The sequence below is a fragment of the Pseudophryne corroboree genome, chromosome 5 (genome assembly GCF_028390025.1).
Source record: "Pseudophryne corroboree isolate aPseCor3 chromosome 5, aPseCor3.hap2, whole genome shotgun sequence".
NCBI lineage: Eukaryota > Metazoa > Chordata > Amphibia > Anura > Myobatrachidae > Pseudophryne > Pseudophryne corroboree.
The window spans coordinates 32,961,689-32,979,645 of record NC_086448.1 but is presented as its reverse complement, the minus strand read 5'-3'; the positions used below and the strand labels follow the sequence as shown (position 1 = coordinate 32,979,645).

The following is a 17,957-nucleotide window of genomic DNA, read 5'->3' as shown; positions in this document are numbered from 1 at the left end:
TATAAATATAATGATTGTCCTGTAAGATGATATTAGTTGTGAGTATAAGCTCCTGACAATAACCAGACAGGCACCCAGTATATACAGTCTCCATGTAACCTAGCCAGGAGACTGTTACTTCACTTACGGCAAATACTGCGATACGATGGCTACCGCCATTCTGCGCCGGTGTACAGCGGACTGGGGGGTTTCTGACTCTTTGGCCCAGATTCATCAAGCCTTGGAGAGTGATAACTTGCACGGTGATAAGTACCGGCCAATCAGCTCCTTACTGTCATGTTGCAGACAGGGGTCTATTCATGAAGCAGTGAAAATTGCGGAGAAGTGAGCCAGTGGAGAAGAACCAATCAGCACTGAAGTAACATTTATAATTTGCATACTATAAAACCATACAGAGCAGCTGATTGGTTGCCAAGGGCAACTTCTCCACTGGCTCACTTCTCCACTCTTTTCACTGTGTTTGAAAAATGACAGTTAGGAGATGATTGGTTGGTGCTATTTATCACTCTCCAAGGCTTGATAAATCTGGGCCTTTGCATCAGCAGCTGTTTTCCTTGTGCACTCCAGGTGCGCTCATGTTGCACGCACACCACTTCCCTAGCGTGCAAGACGGGGATTTCCTGATCAGCATCATTTGGGGATCAATTAATGCAGCCACAAAGTCCATACGATGACAATGTCAACATTCAAAATGTCGACACCAGAGCGTTGACAGCTATGATATTAACTTGGTTAAAATGTCTACATGATAAGTGTCGATACCTGGAAAATGCCAGACATCGACAGAATGTTGATACAGTATATGAATGTCAACATTGTCAAAATATCGACATTTTCATTAGGGTTATTATTAGAGTTATCACCAGGGTTTACGTTACCATTAAGATTAGCGTTATGTTTAGGGTTATTAGGGTTAGGGTTACCGTCAGGGTTAGCGTTATTGTTAGGGTTACTGTCAGGGTTAGCGTTATTGTTAGGGTTACCGTTAGGGGATGCAGTTCATTTCCCAACAGTCAAAATGCCGGCTGGCGAAATCCCTCCCACCGCCCGGTATTCCCACTAGGGTGGTGGTCCACGCAACCACCCGAGGGGGAATATAATGGGTATATCACCTCCTGTGAGTGGGGTATCATCTCCTGTGAGTGGGGTATCATCTCCTGTGAGTGGAGTGTCACCTCCCGTGAGTGGAGTATCACCTCCCGTGAGTGGAGTATCACCTCCCGTGAGTGGAGTATCACCTCCCGTGTGTGAGGTGTCAGCTCCCGTGTGTGAGGTGTCAGATTTTGTGTGTGAGGTGTCAGATTCTGTGTGTGAGGTGTCAGCTCCTGTGAGTGGGGCATCACCTCCTGTGTGTGAGCTGTCCCCTCCTGTGTGTGAGGTGTCACCTCCTGTGAGCGGGGTGTCCCCTCCTGTGAGCGGAGTATTCCCTCCTGTATGTGAGGTATCACCTCCTGTGTGTGAAGTGTCAGCTCCTGTGTGTGAGGTGCCACCTCCTCTGAGTGGGGTATCTCCTCTTGTGAGTGGAGTGTCACCTCCTGTGAGCGGGGTATCACCTCCTGTGAGCGGGGTATCACCTCCTGTGAGCGGGGTATCACCTCCTGTGAGCGGGGTATCACCTCCTGTGAGCGGGGTGTCCTCTCCTGTGATTGGGGTGCCCCCTCCTGTGATTGGGATGCCTCCTCCTATGAGCGGGGTGTCACCTCCTGTGTGTGAGGTGTCACCTCCTGTGAGTGGGGTGTCACCTCCTGTGAGCGGGGTGTCACCTCCTGTGAGTGGGGTATCACCTCCTGTGAGGGCGATAATTCATCCTACATACAGAGTTAGCGTGTAGCTGTACACAGTCAGGTGAGGTAACCCATTAACAGCTGTGTTACATGTCAGTATTGTCTGTGTCTGTTTCCAGGATGGTCGCACAGCGTTACATGTGGCCGCCGCGCACTCTAAGGAGGAGATTGTGAAACTTCTGCTGGCAAAGAAAGCTGAACCCAATCTTCCCGGAGGGGTACAAGTCAATCTTATAATTCTAATTTCTATTCCAGGCTTTATACTTTCTGCTTATGGAACATTTATTCCAAAACGAACATCTACGACAGACATTTATTGTTACCAGTTATAATATAGCGCACACATATTCCGGAGCGCTTTACAGAGTATGTCAGTCATCCACATCCCGCTAGCAGTGGTGATTACTATCTATTCTCCCCATCACATGGGCAGAAGTCAATTAACCAATTAGTATATTTGTGGAAGGGAACCCATGCAAATACAGAGAGAACATAAAAACCCCACACCCAGATAGAACTTGATGGAGATCGAACCCAAGACTTCAGTACTGTGGGGCAGCAAGCTGACCATTGCACCACCGTACCCCATTACTCTGAGGTCTATAAAGGTTGAATCCTATATTACCATATTCTGGTGCCTGTATATTTGCAGGATATCCCCCAAGAACGGGTACCCGCAAATACTAAGTATCTGTGAGGGGACCACAGCAGATATCTCCGATCCCCCATTTTTTATCACTAAAGCAGGCATCGTAGAAAACTATGGTGGTTGATTTTTCGCCAAATTGACCATGCGTAACCCCGGTAGCTAATGCCATCTCCAGATGGCGTTAGACATTGTAGCCTATGGACTGCACTCTGCAAAAGTTACCAGAGATCGATCTGTAGGAGCCCTCCCCAGCACTCTCCACTCTCGCATGCATGGTCAGAGGGGGTGAGGTGGAGGGACCCCTGATGGGGGAAAAACAATAAATGTGGTCTTGGCCATATGACTTATCAGCATACCTGCCTACTCTTCCAGAATCTGCCGGAGCCTCCTGACTTTCCGAGGAGTCCCAGTATAACAGACGGTTCCTCCTACAGCCTACTCCCTTCCTAGGGGTCAGAATGGGGAGGATAATTTCTTTAGTAACTGGGGACCCACAAAGCTGCCGCAGAGCCCAGTTACTAAATATATATGGCTTCATCTTCTGGTCAGCTCTGTACAGTGTCCCCTCAAATCTTCTCATGTAGTGTATTTTAAGATAATATAAAATAATGCAATACTGAATAATAACTTTTATAGATTATTTATTGACTCACGTTGGCCCGTGCCGAGTACAGGTTACCATTTATAGTCTGTACCTCCTGCGGGAGGGAACCGACAACCGAGCCCCCAGAGGAAACCCCCAATCGCAGGCAGAACATACAGACTGCACACAGATAGGAGCCAGCACTGTCTGTTGTCCTCTACCCTGACGTGTTTTTGTTCCCCCAGGTGAAGAACCAGCTGCCCCTCCATTATGCAGCGCAGCGCCCCAGTGGTGCTGTCAGTGTCATCCAGACACTGCTGAAGGCATCACACAAGGATGCCCGGCTCACCCAGGATGAGGTAAAGTGTATACGTAGCTCATTAGACAGCAGGGGTGACAGAAAGCTTTTAGGTTTGGGGGGATGTCAAGATGTAATTTTACTTTGCCACCCCTAAATCGCCGACCGCCATAGACGAGAGAGTTTTTGTGACTGTCACACAATATCATCTCCTCATCATTAAATAAGCCCTCATACCCACCAATAAGTAACTCCGGCATCATCAAATAAAGTCATTCCATTAATATCCGTTAGATAGGCAGACAGATGGAATTAGATAAAAATCAAGACCCAGTTTTGTAGAGCAGGTGACCCCAGTTAGGAGAGAGCAGGTGACCCCGATTAGGAGAGAGCAGATAACCCCGGTTAGGAGAGAGCACGTGACTCCGGTTAGGAGAGAGCAGGTGTCCCCGGTTAGGAGAGTGCAGGTGACCCCGGTTAGGAGAGTGCAGGTGACCCCGGTTAGGAGAGTGCAGGTGACCCCGGTTAGGAGAGTGCAGGTGACCCCGGTTAGGAGAGTGCAGGTGACCCCGGTTAGGAGAGTCCTGGTGACCCCTGTTAGGAGAGTCCTGGTGACCCCTGTTAGGAGAGTCCTGGTGACCCCTGTTAGGAGAGTCCTGGTGACCCCTGTTAGGAGAGTGCAGGTGACCCCTGTTAGGAGAGTCCTGGTGACTCCTGTTAGGAGAGTCCTGGTGACCCCTGTTAGGAGAGTGCAGGTGACCCCAGTTAAGAGAGAGCAGATGACTACGGTTAAGAGAGAGCAGGTGACCCCGGTTAGGAGAGAGCAGATAACCCCAGTTAGGAGAGAGCACGTGACTCCGGTTAGGAGAGAGCACGTGACTCCGGTTAGGAGAGAGCAGGTGACCCCGGTTAGGAGAGTGCAGGTGACCCCGGTTAGGAGAGTCCTGGTGACCCCTGTTAGGAGAGTCCTGGTGACCCCTGTTAGGAGAGTCCTGGTGACCCCTGTTAGGAGAGTGCAGGTGACCCCTGTTAGGAGAGTCTTGGTGACCCCTGTTAGGAGAGTCCTGGTGACCCCTGTTAGGAGAGTGCAGGTGACCCCGGTTAGGAGAACGCAGGTGACCCCTGTTAGGAGAGAGCAGGTGACCCCAGTTAGCAGAGAGCAGGTGACCCCGGTTAGCAGAGAGCAGGTGACCCCGCTTGGGAGAGAACTTGTCAGACACCCAAACATAAAAAAATTATATTAATGTTATTTTCTCGATCGTCCTAAGTGGATGCTGGGGTTCCTGAAAGGACCATGGGGAATAGCGGCTCCGCAGGAGACAGGGCACAAAAGTAAAGCTTTTACAGGTCAGGTGGTGTGTACTGGCTCCTCCCCCTATGACCCTCCTCCAGACTCCAGTTAGATTTTTGTGCCCGGCCGAGAAGGGTGCAATTCTAGGTGGCTCTCATAAAGAGCTGCTTAGAGAGTTTAGCTTAGGTTTTTTATTTTACAGTGATTCCTGCTGGCAACAGGATCACTGCAACGAGGGACAGAGGGGAGAAGAAGTGAACTCACCTGCGTGCAGGATGGATTGGCTTCTTGGCTACTGGACATGAAGCTCCAGAGGGACGATCACAGGTACAGCCTGGATGGTCACCGGAGCCACGCCGCCGGCCCCCTCACAGATGCTGAAGCAAGAAGAGGTCCAGAATCGGCGGCTGAAGACTCCTGCAGTCTTCTTAAGGTAGCGCACAGCACTGCAGCTGTGCGCCATTTTCCTCTCAGCACACTTCACACGGCAGTCACTGAGGGTGCAGGGCGCTGGGGGGGGGGCGCCCTGGGAGGCAAATGAAAACCTTTAAAAAGGCTAAAAATACCTCACATATAGCCCCAGAGGCTATATGGAGATATTTACCCCTGCCTAAATGTACTAAATAGCGGGAGACGAGCCCGCCGAAAAAGGGGCGGGGCCTATCTCCTCAGCACACGGCGCCATTTTCTGTCACAGCTCCGCTGGTCAGGAAGGCTCCCAGGTCTCTCCCCTGCACTGCACTACAGAAACAGGGTATAACAGAGAGGGGGGGCAAAATAAATGGCAATATATTAATATAAAAGCAGCTATAAGGGAGCACTTAATCATAAGGCTATCCCTGTCATATATAGCGCTTTTTGGTGTGTGCTGGCAGACTCTCCCTCTGTCTCCCCAAAGGGCTAGTGGGTCCTGTCTTCGTATAGAGCATTCCCTGTGTGTCTGCTGTGTGTCGGTACGTGTGTGTCGACATGTATGAGGACGTTATTGGTGTGGAGGCGGAGCAATTGCCAAATATGAGGATGTCACCTCCTAGGGGGTCGACACCAGAATGGATGCCTTTATTTGTGGAATTACGGGATAGCGTCAACTCGCTTAAGCAGTCGTTTGCCGACATGAGGCGGCCGGACACTCAATTAGTGCCTGTCCAGGCGCCTCAAACACCGTCAGGGGCTGTAAAACGCCCCTTGCCTCAGTCGGTCGACACAGACCCAGACACAGGCACTGATTCCGGTGGTGAAGGTGACGAATCAACCGTATTTTCCAGTAGGGCCACACGTTATATGATTTTGGCAATAAAGGAGATGTTACATTTAGCTGATACTACAGGTACCACTAAACAGGGTATTATGTGGGGTGTGAAAAAACTACCAGTAGTTTTTACCGAATCAGAAGAATTAAATGACGTGTGTGATGAAGCGTGGGGTGCCCCGATAAAAAACTGCTAATTTCAAAGAAGTTATTGGCTTTATACCCTTTCCCGCCAGAGGTTAGGGAGCGCTGGGAAACACCTCCTAGGGTGGACAAAGCGCTAACACGCTTATCAAAACAAGTGGCGTTACCCTCTCCTGAGACGGCCGCACTTAAAGATCCATCAGATAGGAGGATGGAAAATATCCAAAAAGGTATATACACACATGCAGGTGTTATACTACGACCAGCTATTGCGACTGCCTGGATGTGCAGTGCTGGGGTAGTTTGGTCAGAGTCCCTGATCGAAAATATTGATACCCTGGACAGGGACAATATTTTACTGTCGTTAGAACAAATAAAGGATGCATTTCTTTATATGCGTGATGCACAGAGAGATATCTGCACACTGGCATCACGGGTAAGTGCTATGTCCATTTCGGCCAGAAGAGCTTTATGGACACGACAGTGGACAGGCGATGCGTAGAGGAGTTATTTGGGGTCGGTCTATCGGATTTGGTGGCCACGGCTACGGCCGGGAAATCCACCTTTCTACCTCAAGTCACTCCCCAACAGAAAAAGGCACCGACTTTTCAACCGCAGCCCTTTCGTTCCTTTAAAAATAAGAGAGCAAAGGGCTATTCATATCTGCCACGAGGCAGAGGACGAGGGAAGAGACAGCAACAGGCAGCTCCTTCCCAGGAACAGAAGCCCTCCCCGGCTTCTACAAAAGCCTCAGCATGACGCTGGGGCTTCGCAAGCGGACTCGGGGGCGGTAGGCGGTCGTCTCAAGAATTACAGCGCGCAGTGGGCTCACTCGCAGGTAAATCCCTGGATCCTGCAGATAATATCTCAGGGGTACAGGTTGAAATTAGAGACAGAGCCACCTCGCCGTTTCCTGAAGTCTGCTTTACCAACGTCCCCCTCAGGAAGGGAGACGGTTTTGGAAGCCATTCACAAGCTGTATTCTCAGCAGGTGATAGTCAAGGTACCTCTTCTACAACAAGGGAAGGGGTATTATTCCACTCTTTTTGTGGTACCGAAGCCGGATGGCTCGGTAAGGCCTATTCTAAATCTGAAGTCCTTGAACCTGTACATAAAGAAGTTCAAGTTCAAGATGGAGTCACTCAGAGCAGTGATAGCGAACCTGGAAGAAGGGGACTTTATGGTATCCTTGGACATCAAGGATGCGTATCTCCACGTTCCAATTACCCCTCACACAGGGGTACCTCAGGTTCGTTGTACAAAACTGTCACTATCAGTTTCAGACGCTGCCGTTTGGTTTGTCCACGGCACCTCGGGTCTTTACAAAGGTAATGGCCGAGATAATATTTCTTCTTCGAAGAAAAGGCGTATTAATTATCCCATACTTGGACGATCTCCTAATAAGGGCAAGGTCCAGAGAACAGCTAGAGATGGGTTTAGCACTATCTCAAGAGGTGCTAAAGCAGCACGGATGGATTCTGAATATTCCAAAATCCCAATTAATGCCGACAACTCGTCTGCTGTTCCTGGGGATGATTCTGGACACAGTTCAGAAAAAGGTTTTTCTTTCCGAAGAAAAAGCCAAGGAGTTATCTGACCTGGTCAGGAACCTCCTAAAACCAGGAAAGGTGTCTGTACATCAATGCACAAGAGTCCTGGGAAAAAATGGTAGCTTCTTACGAAGCAATCCCTTTCGGCAGATTCCATGCAAAGGGATCTGTTGGACAAATGGTCAGGGTCGCATCTTCAGATGCACCTGCGGATAACCCTGTCGCCGAGGACAAGGGTATCCCTTCTGTGGTGGTTGCAGGAGGCTCATCTATTGGAGGGCCGCAGATTCGGCATGCAGGATTGGATCCTGGTGACCACGGATGCCAGCCTGAGAGGCTGGGGAGCAGTCACACAGGGAAGAAATTTCCAGGGAGTGTGGTCGAGCCTGAAAAAGTCTCTTCACATAAGCATTCTGGAACTAAGAGCAATCTACAATGCTCTAAGCCAGGCGGAACCTCTGCTTCAAGGAAGACCGGTGTTGATCCAGTCGGACAACATCACGGCAGTCGCCCATGTAAACAGACAGGGCGGCACAAGAAGCAGGAGGGCAATGGCAGAAGCTGCCAGGATCCTTCGCTGGGCGGAGAATCACGTGATAGCACTGTCAGCAGTATTCATCCCGGGCGTGGACAACTGGGAAGCAGACTTCCTCAGCAGACACGACTTTCACCCGGGAGAGTGGGGACTTCATCCAGAAGTTTTCCACATGCTATTAAACCGTTGGGTAAAACCAATGGTGGACATGATGGCGTCTCGCCTCAACAAAACACTGGACAGGTATTGCGCCAGGTCAAGAGATCCGCAGGCAATAGCTGTGGACGCGCTGGTAACACCTTGGGTGTACCAGTCGGTATATGTGTTTCCTCCTCTGCCTCTCATACCAAAGGTATTGAGGATTATACGGCAAAGAGGAGTAAGACTAGTGGCTCCGGATTGGCCAAGAAGGACTTGGTACCCGGAACTTCAAGAGATGGTCACGGACGATCCGTGGCCTCTACTTCTGAGAAGGGACCTGCTTCAGCAGGGTCCTTGTCTTTTTTAAGACTTACCGCGGCTGCGTTTGACGGCATGGCGTTTGAATGCCAGATCCTAAAAGGAAAAGGCATTCCAGAAGAAGTCATTCCTACCTTGATAAAGGCAAGGAAGGAAGTCACCGCGAAGCATTATCGCCGTATTTGGCGAAAATATGTTGCGTGGTGCGAGCAGCGGAGTGCTCCGATGGAGGAATTTCAACTGGGTCGTTTTCCTACATTTCCTGCAATCAGGATTGTCTATGGGTCTCAAATTGGGATCTATTAAGGTTCAAATTTCGGCCCTATCAATATTCTTCCAAAAAGAATTGGCCTCAGTCCCTGAGGTCCAGATTTTATCAAAGGAGTACTGCATATACAGCCTCCTGTGGTGCCTAAGGTGGCACCGTGGGATCTAAATGTAGTTTTAGATTTCCTCAAATCCAATTGGTTTGAACCACTAAAGAATGTGGATTTGAAATATCTCACATGGAAAGTGACTATGTTACTGGCCCTGGCTTCGGCCGGGAGAGTATCTGAACTGGCGGCTTTGTTTTATAAAAGCCCTTATTTAATTTTCCATTCGACATAGGGCAGAGCTGCGGACGCGTCCGCATTTTCTCCCTAAGGTGGTATCAGCGTTTCACCTGAACCAGCCTATTGTAGTGCCTGCGGCTACAGACGACTTGAAGGACTCCAAGTTGTTGGACGTTGTCAGAGCCTTAAAAATATACATTTAAAGGACGGCTGGAGTCAGAAAATCTGACTCGCTGTTTATACTGTATGCACCCAACAAGTTGGGTGCACCTGCTTCTAAGCAGTCGATTGCTCGTTGGATTTGTAACAAAATTCAACTTGCACATTCTGTGGCAGGCCTGCCACAGCCTAAATCTGTTAAGGCCCATTCCGCAAGGAAGGTGGGCTCATCTTGGGCGGCTGCCCGAGGGGTCTCGGCATTACAACTCTGCCGAGCAGCTACGTGGTCAGGGGAGAACACGTTTGTAAATTTTTACAAAATTGATACCCTGGCAAAGGAGGACCTGGAGTTCTCTCATTCGGTGCTGCAGAGTCATCCGCACTCTCCCGCCCGTTTGGGAGCTTTGGTATAATCCCCATGGTCCTTTCAGGAACCCCAGCATCCACTTAGGACGATAGAGAAAATAAGAATTTACTTACCGATAATTCTATTTCTCGGAGTCCGTAGTGGATGCTGGGCGCCCATCCCAAGTGCGGATTATCTGCAATACTTGTACATAGTTATTGTTAACTAATTCGGGTTATTGTTTAGGAAGCCATCTTTCAGAGGCTCCTCTGTTATCATACTGTTAACTGGGTTTAGATCACAAGTTGTACGGTGTGATTGGTGTGGCTGGTATGAGTCTTACCCGGGATTCAAAATCCTCCCTTATTGTGTACGCTCGTCCGGGCACAGTACCTAACTGGAGTCTGGAGGAGGGTCATAGGGGGAGGAGCCAGTACACACCACCTGACCTGTAAAAGCTTTACTTTTGTGCCCTGTCTCCTGCGGAGCCGCTATTCCCCATGGTCCTTTCAGGAACCCCAGCATCCACTACGGACTCCGAGAAATAGAATTATCGGTAAGTAAATTCTTATTTTCAGACTGATCTCTCTAATAGATAATGCATGCTTTCCCAGGACGGCTGCATCCCTTTGTTTTTAGCGGTGGAGTCCAGTAATCTGAGTATCTGTAAGGAGCTACTGACCTCTCACACTGACGCCCAGGTGAAAGCTACAAGCAACGTAAGACCGACAATTATTATATTACTATGTGCGGTTATAACTACGTTACACAGTCAGGTTATCCTAACGTGTTCTGTGCATCCGCCAGACATGTACCTGGATCACGTCATATAATGTTCATATGTAGCAGCCACATGTATGACAGATACAGGTCATCGTGTCTCCCCCGTTTTCCATGACTGGCAAGGCCAGGGTCTGCGTCTCTCAATGCATACTTCCTGGCCTCGCAAGGCGCCCTGCGACGGCCAGCCTGAGTAAGCCGAGGCTTGATCCCAGGCTGTGACCTAGGTGGCATCGCTGGGATCGCAAGTGCAGCAAGGAGGTCTCTGAAGCATTTACATTTTCAGTGGACAGATTTGCAAAGGCGCTTTTGTGCGGCTATGCAAATACGTCTACTGCTGAATCAGACCCTTGGAACATCCCCCCCCCCCCCCCCCCACACACACACAGAAACACGCACCATAGGTTGCCTGATCCATGTCTAGGTAACAATAGACACTTTGGCTTCTTACTAAGGGGTCTGTTCATGAAACAGTGAAAAGTGTGGAGAAGTGAGCCGGTGGAGAAGAACCAATCAGCATTAAAGTAACATTTATCATTTGTATACTACACAATTATACAGAGCAGCTGATTGGTTGCCATGGGCAACTTCTCCACAGACTCACTTCTCCACTCTTTTCACTGCTTCATGAATATACCCCTTAGGCTCAGCTTATGTCCTCCAAGTACACTGGGCTTACTTACTTACCCTTCACAAATGCAATTCAGTGATCGCTCTTGTTAATGCCGCGCTGACTATATTAAAGCGACAATTTGTTCTAGTATCAGATGCTGTGCTACCTTTATGCACTGATGCAGCACGTGTACTACACTGTAATAATCGCAATGCAGGATGTGACTGATGTAACCCGGCTTTAACGTGTCAATATACCGCCTGTCACTAACAGAAATATGGTGACTCCGCACTTCATGCATGTTGTAGAAAGCGGGACGTGGAAGCCGCTAAGCTCCTGGTGGAGTATGGAGCCCTCGTGGACTGCCAGAACGTGAGTACCAACATGGCTGCCCTCCCGCTCAGTGCAGTAGCATATTCCTCCGTGTCATGGTGGCTACTACAGGGGATATGCCCTCACAATATGCTTTCTCCTATAGAGTGAAGGGCAGACCCCCTTACACATCGCGGCTGGGGAAGGAGATGAGGTCACTGTGAAGTTCTTACATCAGTGCAAGGCCAACCCTAACATAACAGACACGGTAACCTCCACATCTACCATCACTCATTAACACGTGTGAGATTCTTTTTCATTCTTCCCTACAGAGGAATTTAAGGGGTCGATTACTAAGCCTTCGATAGAGATGAAGTAAACAGAGATAAAGTACCAGCCAATCAGCTCCTCACTGTCATTTTTCAAACCCAGTCTGTGACATGACAGTTAGGAAGGAGCTGGTTGGCTGGTACCTTATCTCCGTCCACTTTATCTCCATCCAAGGCTTAGCAAATATACAGTACCCCTAATGGGTCTATTCATGAAGCAGTGAAAAGTGTGGAGAAGTGAGCCAGTGGAGAAGTTGCCCATGGCAACCAATCAGCATTGCAGTAACATTTAGAATTTGCATACTATACAATTGTACGGAGCAGCTGATTGGTTGCCATGGGCAACTTCTCCACAGGCTCACTTCTCCACACTTTTCACTGCTTCATGAATAGACCCCCTGGTCTCCTAAATTCTTCTCATAGTCGCCTTCATTGCATAATGTGGAACAGAGTAAGAATCAGCTGGGGATAGCCAATCAGACTGATCCAGGGATGCCCTCCATCAGTAAATTAACTAAACTCACTAAAATGAAATCAAATAAGCACTGGTCAGCAAGATGTCGCCTCCTAGTGGTCATTTATAAATTGACACCATGAATTTCCATGCAGTAAAAATTAATTTTCACAGTGCCATTTACACGCACGGATTTGTTTTTTTATTTTGGTTATTGGATTTTTCCATATTTTGGACTATTTGCATACCATAATGAGATATCTTGTGGGGGAAGCCCAAGTCTAAAGCATGAAAAGAATTACGTTTCTTACGCACCTAATGGACACAGCTGCCCTGAAGGTCATTAAATACAATATTTTTAATCATTTTGTGCTTAAAACAAAGTTTGTGTTCAAAAATTTTTGGATTTCTGCATATTTCAAATAGGGGAGACTCACCCTGTATTTATATTTTTGCTTAAATATTTCAAACATTTATTATTTACAGCCTAGTGCAGAAGCAGGAATTCGTTACAGGCGATAATGAGCCCAGTGCCCTGTACTGTAATTCCCATATATACGCTTTGTATATTATTCAGTGTCTTTGTGCCAATTTTCATTATTTGCGTCACAAGTTTGATAGAACACACAAACTTTAAGGTCCTTGCACCAAATCCATTACAAGTTACAGAACAGCGATAATAATATAAATTTATAGACTGGTCAAGATAAATGATTGCTGGTACTTTCTCTCTTTAGAATAATTCATAAATGTTCGTCAGGGCCTCATCCAGCCAATGCTATACGGTACTGCAGTGACTTTTGTTTCCTACAGCTGGACAGATCTCCTCTGCACATTGCGGCAGAAAGGGGGCACACCGGCCTCGTTGAGATACTCACTGAGAAGTTTCGCTCCAATGTTTTGGCACGTACGAAGGCAAGTATGTATAAAGTTATCTAACAAGCCTAAGGGGTCTATTTACTAACCCCTGAATGGAGATAAAGCCAATCTGCTCCCAACTGTTATTTTTCAAACCCATAGTGTTCATTCTAGCACCCTGCACCTTTCAAATCTTGTGTAGTTCCTCTTTTCTGCCTGGGGTGTCGCTCTCGGCTCTGGTCCTTCTCAGCATACTCTGGTCTGTGACATTTTTTCTTACTATATCATCCCAGCCTCAGTATGCCCAATAGGATTTTTCAACTAAAGTTTGCAATAGGTAGCCCACCGGGGCAGGACTGCGCAGTATTACGCCTCTTCTCTGTCCAAGTCATGGCTAGATAGTATTCAGTCTGTTAGAATTACATGTTAAGATAATTGATCCCATATGTTACTGGTCGCATGGTTTTGTACTTATCCTGGAAACGTTTTCATCAAAGAAAAAGTTGCACAATGTATTTATTTAATGAAGAAACAGTGAAACCTATACAGGGATATATTTACTAAGGTGTGATTAGTTGCCCATAGCACCAGTCAGATTCCATTTAACATTTATCTAGCTGCTTCTATAAGATAATAGCAACAGTTTCATTGGTTGCTATGGGCAACATCCCCTTATTCTAAAAAAAAAACCTCACACCTAAGTAAATATACCCCTTAGACCACATTTACAAAAAAAATTTTATTTTAAGTATCCTCCGGCCTTTGTTGTTTGGCTATTAGACGCTGTTGAAAGACAGGCACTTTGCGCTTCATCTGTCCTTGTACTAGAACATGCTGGGCACTAGGACCCAGAGTCTGTAGGGAATTGCGACCTTCAACCTGCTGTGCTACGCCTACTGCACATGTGCGGGCTGCAGCCAGCGTTACTGTGTAAGAGTGTCACAGTAGTGCTCACAGTTAACTCTTGCAATGCAACTGTGTCCCTGCATTACTCTGTACCTTCTGGTTACCAATAAACCCTGGTCATGGAGTCTCTGTGTGACCTGACAGTCACCTACACATCCGCTATGCCAACATTGTCACCACCATCCCAATAGCCTATATATATCAATAGGTGCCTCAAAACTGCAGAGCCGTGGGCGTGCGCATAATACATAAAACAAGTCATGCATAAAATAAAACTAACATGAAAAAGGAAGGAGTACATATACCAGGGTGACAGAGGTTAGAGAAGGGCCTGCTGGCCAGAATTCACCATATAGAGGACGATTTCAATTCATTATGCAGAAATGTCTTTAAATCTTTTAATAGGTGGATTGAGGTCGTTTGAAGGTGTGTTGGGTTCGTTATGTTTTACCGACGCATGGGATGCCGAATGTCAGTATACCGACATCGGCATCCCTAGCGGCAGAATGCCGGCAGAGGGCAAGTTCAACGAAGCCCCTTCCTGGCTCGCTGTGCTTGCCACGTTGCGGGCTCGGTAGCGATCTCCCTTTATGGGTGAGATTTTCGCCATGGCTGCAACGCCTGATGCTGGACTCCGGAAAGTTACAGTATGTATTCAAATATAGGTGCAATGTGTGCACATACTGCCCCCATTATAGAAATGCCAATGTACCTACTATACTTTGAGATTGATTCCTAATCAAAAATCTTTGTGCTTGGTTTTACATTTTGCTGGAACTTCTGCCTGAAATCACCTGTTAATAACTCATGAACAAATGGTGGCTGCCGCCTGACAGACAGGTCATCAAGAAATGACATTGCTTAGCAACATCTGTAACTATGGAAACAATACAGTTTGTTCTCTTGATTGCATGTATTTCTTAGTAAAGTCAGGTATTTCCAAACTATCTGTCAAATGGCAGCTACAATTGTTTGTTTCTGAGATTTCAAAAGGAAATTTTAGGCAAAAATCCTCATTGAATTATTATTATCTAGTTATTCTATAATATTGTAGTGCCAACCCATTTTTCGAGAGGAATTACACTTTAAGGCATGGTAGATACGCCTAATTCATTCTCTCATACTCTGCAACTTGTCGTTATTGTTAGGATGGGGACACTCTCCTGCACATCGCCTCACAGTGTGGGCACCCAGAAACAGCGCTGGCCTTTCTGAAGAAGGGGGTTCTGCTGCATATGCCTAATAAGGTACGTATGCTTACATGGGGATATGCAGAGAAGCAAATAAGAATTGGAGGGTCCCATAGCAGAATCTGAATAGGACTCTGACTACTACAAGGGGAGAGATAAAGTGGATGGAGATAATGTAAACAATCAGCTATCAACGGTCATTTTTCAAACACAGCCTGTGACGTGACAGTTTGTAGCTGATTGGCTGTTCCTTTTTATCAGATGGGACGCCTCAGTAAGACGGTTGAATATTCAGTGCAGCCATTAGCATAAGGTAGCATTAGGAAAAAACACCCTACAAATTGCATTGTATGTTGCGTTTATGGAGTAAGCATAACAGCGACATCTGCCTATAACCTGCAGTCGGGGGCGGTGTGTCTGCACGCAGCGGCCAGGAGAGGACATACCTCGGTGGTGAAAGCCCTGCTACAGAAGGGAGCTCACGTGGACGCTAGGACCAAAGAGGACTACACTGCCTTGCACATTGCTGTGGAGTCCTGCAAGCCGCATGTAGTCCAGATCCTGCTCGGCTTCGGGGCACAAGTACAACCAAAAGGAGGGAAGGTAACGTCCCTGAAGGTATTCTCCTCTCTCAGTGCAAAGAGCCGCAATGCTGCATCCTGGGCATGTAGTTCTGTAGCTGCTCTCACACCTGGCTCAGGTGAGCATTAGAACATAAACCTAGTCCCTAAGATTTTCCCACATATCTGATCAACCGTTGTGGTTAGGGTTGCCACCTCTCCCTGATTTCCTGGATTCTCCAGGATTTGGTGGCAACCCTCCGGGAGGCTTTTCCCCCTCACCCGGATTCTCCAGGAATAAGGGGACCCTGGGAGCACAAGCAGTGCTCCTTGGCAGCCGAGGAACTCGGTAAACTACAGTGACTGTCTTGCGAGATGATGACATCAAATCTTGCGAGACCGTGTTCAGCCCAGACTGAGCCGAAGCTGCCGTGATGCTGCCATCGGCAAGCTCTTCCTCAGCGTTTCCCCGGGCTGCACCTGCGGACCGCAGACTGAGCCAAAGCTGCCATGACCTATAACTCACTATGGTAACGGGGAACTTAGACATATTGTAGTGGATGGTGTCCTATAATTTCCTGTAGCAATGAAGGGTGACCTGGAATTTCCTGTGGTAGTGGAGGGTGACCGGTAATATCCTGTAATATTGGAAGTTGAGATGTCATATATTCTGTAGTTGTGGTGGTGAGCTTTAATATCCTGTAGTATTAGAAGATAGATCACCTTTAATATCTTGTAGTAGCAGAGGGTGACCTGTAATATCCTGTAATAGCAGAGGGTGACCTGTAATATCTTGTAGTAGCAGAGGGTGACCTGTAATATCCTGTAGTAGCGGGGGTGACCTGTAATTTCTGTAGTAGCGGAGGGTAACCTGGTCCACCAGAAGCCTCAAAAGTTTCTTTCTCCAAGCGGTCCGCCTGCTGAACTTCTGAACATTGACTGACTAAGACATACAGTACATGTAACTCACTTGTGTCCCTACGGTATACCTATCTGTATGACTTTACTTGCCTACTTGGCTGTTATATAGCAAACAGATGACAAATTCCTAGTATACGCAAGTATACCTGGCCAATAAAGCTGATTCTGATATCCTGTAGTAGCAGAGGGTGACCTGTAATATCCTGTAATAGCAGAGGGTGACCTCTAATATCTTGTAGTAGCGGGGGTGACCTGTAATATCCTGTAGTAGCAGAGGGTAACCTGTAATATCCTGTAGTAGTGGAGGGTAACCTGGTCCACCAGAAGCCTCAAAAGTTTTTCTCCAAGCGGTCCGCCTGCTGAACTTCTGAACATTGACTGACTAGACGTACAGTACATGTAACTCACTTGTGTCCCTACGGTATACCTATCTGTATGCAGTGCCAGATTAAGGTCCTCATGGGCCTGGAGCTGAAATTTATGAAGGGCCTAATGTGTGACGCCGCGGGGTATGTGACCAGAATAGTTTTCACTTTGACAAAGGGGCAAGTTAGCCCCCGAAATGTTGGTCTATAGGGGTGATTCAATTGGGAGCGATGTTTAGCAAGATTTAAAAAAACCCTGCTTACCACGCACCCAATTTTGGATTACTGCAGATATGTGCGTTCCCGATACCCACTATATCCAATTGGAAAAAAATTATTGAGGGAATTTCAGCACTGAAAACCCTGTGGCACGTTAGGAAAAAGAAAATGACGCTCGCCTCTCCAGGGGTCTCCAGTGGTCTCACTGCTCCCGGTGATCTCCCCTTCATCTTCCGACTGGGGAGAGGGGCTGCTGGGAGATATAGTTCTCCCAGTGGCTAGCTCCAGGGGGGAGTCACACAGACACACTCAAAAAACATTCTTACACACACTGATACACACCTGTCAACACTCACACACACTCACATACTTATCGTTGCTGCAGGAGATCGGCTCCCGATCCTGTATGAAGAAGACCCAGCTTCGGAAGGTAAGAATTTACTGACTAATTAAGCTAATTGGGAACTTCTGGGGGTTCCAAAGCAAGACTCAGACTTGCTCTTGTGTGCGAAAAAAAAGACACAGTGACTACTATAGAAATCAGCGCGTCTCATTTTCAGTCCTCTAATTCACAGGTTCTCAAACTCGGTCCTCAGGACCCCACACAGTGCATGTTTTGCAGATAACCCAGCAGGTGCACAGGTGTATTAATTACTCACTGACACATTTTAAAAGGTCCACAGGTAGAGCTAATTATTTCACCTATGATTCTGTGAGGAGACCTGCAAAACATGCCCTGTGTGGGGTCCTGAGGACCGAGTTTGAGAACCTATGCTCTAATTGAATACCAAAACCCTGCGGCAATAACCACGCACCGCTGGGTTTTTCAAATTTCCCACCGACAATTGA

General features: G+C 47.5%; 1 protein-coding gene across 3 annotated transcripts in view; it reads left to right on the top strand.

Moving 5' to 3' along the window:
• The window catches only part of LOC134927139 (serine/threonine-protein phosphatase 6 regulatory ankyrin repeat subunit B-like), a 223,420-nt gene that overhangs the window by 57,367 nt on the left and 148,096 nt on the right, over positions 1–17,957 (top strand). For all 3 annotated transcript variants that reach the window (XM_063921203.1, XM_063921202.1, XM_063921201.1), the window contains 8 exons: positions 1,904–2,002; positions 3,262–3,375; positions 10,216–10,320; positions 11,268–11,366; positions 11,473–11,574; positions 12,903–13,004; positions 15,002–15,100; positions 15,446–15,646. In XM_063921203.1, the coding sequence (XP_063777273.1) occupies positions 1,904–2,002; positions 3,262–3,375; positions 10,216–10,320; positions 11,268–11,366; positions 11,473–11,574; positions 12,903–13,004; positions 15,002–15,100; positions 15,446–15,646 (921 nt within the window). The remainder of the gene's footprint in view (positions 1–1,903; positions 2,003–3,261; positions 3,376–10,215; positions 10,321–11,267; positions 11,367–11,472; positions 11,575–12,902; positions 13,005–15,001; positions 15,101–15,445; positions 15,647–17,957) is intronic.